We start from the raw sequence: 3,742 nt of genomic DNA, 5'->3' as shown, positions 1-3,742 counted from the left end.
GAAAAATAATGATATACTTTTAGATGTTTATATTTGTGAAATAAAACAATTTGCTTCAAAAATTTCACCGGAAAGTGCTGAATTTGAAGTATTAAATATAGTACTAAATAAAATTCTGTTTTTTAGATTCTTCAATCAATTAATGGAACTGCTTATATTGCTTTAACATTTATAAAAAATTGATAATATTTCTACAAATTGGAAAGAATTTCAAGATCAAAATGGAACTATTAATATATTTGATTTATATACTTATTTTTTTAGATATAAAATTTTATTACAAAAAAATGGAAATCTTTTTCAAAAAGATGATTTATAATTGAAAAAAGAAATAAAAAAAAATTTATTTTATATCCATTAATAAGAGTATATTATTTAATTAAATTTATTGATATTTTTTACTAATTTTAGATAATGTTTTTGATTTTAAAATTATATTAAAAAATAACTCTAAAAATATTTCTGAAGAAAAAAAAGAACATTTTATAGTTTACAATATTAAAATAATAAAAAAAAACAGTAAAAATCATTCTTCATGTTCAAATTATCGTTGTAAATTAATGTAAGTAAAAGTTTAATTTTTTAGATCATCCCACTTAAAATGAGCTACTCCTACTAAACATTTTTATTAGAAATAAATGTCATTAGATTTATTACATTGCTACTAATATAATTGTAATTTATTTATAATGTTAGAAAAAAAATTGAAGTATGTGAAAGAATAAATTTTTAAAATGTGCTTTTTTGAATCTATTTGTTTTTGAAAACTTTATCTTTCAGAATTGGTCAAGATGCTTTAAAAATAAAGAAATATGTTGGAGCATGATCAAGAAAATAAAAAGAGTAAGTATCATATTTCAATTTGTTTACCTTATAAAATGTGATTCTTGAAATAAGTAAATATGCATTGCTATGAAAAATAATTAATCTTTTTCTATTACCTAAAAATGGTATTTTTTGAGACAATTTAATACAATACGCACAATCATGTTATTTTTTACTTATATTATAAATTAAAAAAAATATTAAATTTAAAATATATTTTATTTGTAAAGCACTTTTTGTATTAGTTTATGTAAAAAAAAAGAATTGTAAAATTTAAAAGTTTATGATTAATAAAAATTATTCTGCTATACAAATATTATCCTAAATATATATAGGCAATTAAACATTATTTTTAGCTATAGCTTTAAAAAGAATAAATAAAAAAAGTGTATAAAAACATTTATTCAGAAAAAAAATTATACTAAAGTTAAAATGTATTATTTTAAATTAACAATTTTTGCTACAATTCTATTAATTTCACTTCATTTTTCAAAAGGATTTCAATTAAAAGATTATAAAGCAAGAAATTTAGTATTTAGTAATGTTAGTTATATTAAAAAGCTAAACATAATTTAAATAATAATATTTTACAGGAAAAATTAATGAGATTTAGAAGAGATGATGAAACTACAGAACCTGCTTCAAGTAATTTTGAAACAAAATTTTTTAACTATATTAAAAATTATTTTTATTTTAGCTACACAAACCGCAATTAATGGTGTTCCTTGTAATTTTAAGACAAAATTTTTTTAACTATATTAAACAATAATTTTATTTTAGATTCAAATGGTTCATCTGAAAGTGTTACAAGTAATTTTGAGATAAAATTTTTTTAACCATATTAAACAATATTTTTAATTTAGCCGCACAAAGCTCAACTGAAACTGCTACACGTAATTTTGAGACAAAACTTTTTAAACTATATTAGACAATATTTTTATTTTAGCCGCAAGTATCACAACTGATAATACTACTGTACCTGAAGGAACCACAACATCACGTATTATTACGCATAAATAATTTTTTTTATATAATGTTTTATTTCAGAAAACGCAACACAAGTAATAGTAACTACTACTACAAGAGGTAATAAAAAAATCTAACTATTGATTCATTTTTTTAAAGCTCCTAGTATTCTTGAGGCAGCTGTTGGTAGTGTTTTTAGTTTTTTAAGCAGTTTATTTGGATAAATTTTTATTATTTTCAATATTATATAATAACAAAAATAAAAATTTGTTAACTTAATATTGTTAAGGAAATAAAATCAAGATATTTTAATAACTAGAAAAAAAAAATATCAATATTGTTTATTATTTAAAATCCTAAATAATTAAAAGAATATATCAAATTTTTCTGTTTTGACTAATAAAAATTTCATTTAGTTTATTTTTATTGTTAAAAAAAAAGTAATAGTAATAAAAATTTAAATGAACAATTTTTTTAAATTTATTAAATAAGTTTATTTCAAATCGCTATGTAAAATATATTTTCATAATTTATATAATAATAAATTTGTTTTCATATGTTTTTTAATAAAAAAAACTAATTAGAAATATTCTATTTTTTTTTATGAAATACATAAAATATTTTAAAAACATAGTTTTAATTTTAAATGTTGTTTTATTATAAAAGTTTAAGATAATGTTAAGTAGGATTATTTACAAAGTTTTATCAATCCTTTAAGTTGATTTCTGAAATATTAAATTTAGAGAAAATTAGCACATTTACAATAAAAATGTTTTAGTTAAATTAGAAAATGATTACAGAAAGATAAATTGAATACAACTTTAACATATAAAAAAATGTTATACTAAAGTATGCAAGAGTCATTTGAAAAGTTTTTTAAAGAATTTTAAGTAAACTAATATTGTTAAAACTTTTTTAATATTATAATTTGTTATTATAAATATTTAAAATTAAAATTAATTTGGAAAAACATATTTATATAATTGGTAAATTTTTTTTATTGTAAATACTCAATCATTATATTATAATATGAAAATTAAATAAAAACTTAATTAAAATTTTGGAGACATTTCATTTAATTTTTCAATATTGTTTTGAAGATTTTTCAATTTTTCAACATACTCTAATTGTTGATTCAAAAGTATATTTTCTTTTTTTAATATCATTTCTTGTTTTTCTAACAATTTTTTATACAAAAAAAGTTTTTGATCATCAGTAGAAATTTTATCTTGACAAATTATATTTTCTTGAAAAATTTTATCTGGATAATACAAAAGATGATTTAAAAATATACTTTCTTTTAATTTTAAATTTTCAAATTCTATTAATTTGGTTAATTTTTCAAAATCATCATCATCCATTGAATCTATTTTGTGTAAAAGTTCAGTAGATTCTTCTTCCTCACAATTTAAAGTATTTAAATTTTGAAATATTATATTAATATTCATATCTTTTAGGTTGATGCCATTGATAGTACCATATCTTTTAAATTTCTTATTAAAAGTTTTGTAATTTAGATTATTTTTAATAAAATTGTTATCTTTTGTAATTTCTTTAAAATGTAATATATGACAATACTTATTCATAATTAGAAAAATATGTTTGTAAATAATAAATAAGCTTACTAAAATATATTTTAATTTATTAACACAGTTTAGTTTTATATATAATATTTAGAAAGCTAATTAATAATATTATATTTGTTTGCATTTTTTTAATATATACCCTTCAGGTATATTTTATATAAACAAGCATTTATATATAACATCATAATTATGATTTAAGTTATAAAACCCTTTTTTCAATGTTAATATTTTTATATTAATAATTAAAAATTAGAAAAAAAAAAAATAATAAATCTTAACAAAAAATTATAACTATTATTGTTTTTAAAAACAAACAATTTTTAATGAATTTATATACAGATATAACAACTTTTTTTATAGTATGT

General features: G+C 17.2%; 2 protein-coding genes across 2 annotated transcripts; one reads left to right on the top strand and one right to left on the bottom strand.

The window, feature by feature from the left end:
• Window positions 1-1,257: 1,257 nt before the first annotated feature.
• Window positions 1,258-2,015, top strand: SRAE_0000077700 (Hypothetical protein; the record flags this gene model as incomplete). The annotated part of the gene is made up of 8 exons (XM_024646721.1): window positions 1,258-1,368; window positions 1,419-1,470; window positions 1,523-1,552; window positions 1,606-1,635; window positions 1,689-1,718; window positions 1,772-1,825; window positions 1,873-1,911; window positions 1,951-2,015. 8 exons carry the CDS (start codon window positions 1,258-1,260, stop codon window positions 2,013-2,015), a joined length of 411 nt encoding a protein of 136 aa, XP_024500870.1.
• Window positions 2,016-2,843: 828 nt separating this feature from the next.
• On the bottom strand, window positions 2,844-3,239 carry SRAE_0000077600 (Hypothetical protein; the record flags this gene model as incomplete). Its single annotated transcript, XM_024646720.1, has 1 exon — window positions 2,844-3,239. One exon carries the CDS (start codon window positions 3,237-3,239, stop codon window positions 2,844-2,846), a length of 396 nt encoding a protein of 131 aa, XP_024500869.1.
• Window positions 3,240-3,742: the final 503 nt, after the last annotated feature.

Source organism: Strongyloides ratti, scaffold srae_scaffold0000041 (genome assembly GCF_001040885.1).
Source record: "Strongyloides ratti genome assembly S_ratti_ED321, scaffold srae_scaffold0000041".
Lineage (NCBI taxonomy): Eukaryota > Metazoa > Nematoda > Chromadorea > Rhabditida > Strongyloididae > Strongyloides > Strongyloides ratti.
Note: the sequence above shows the minus strand (reverse complement) of the source record. Positions and strands in the feature narration are given on the sequence as shown.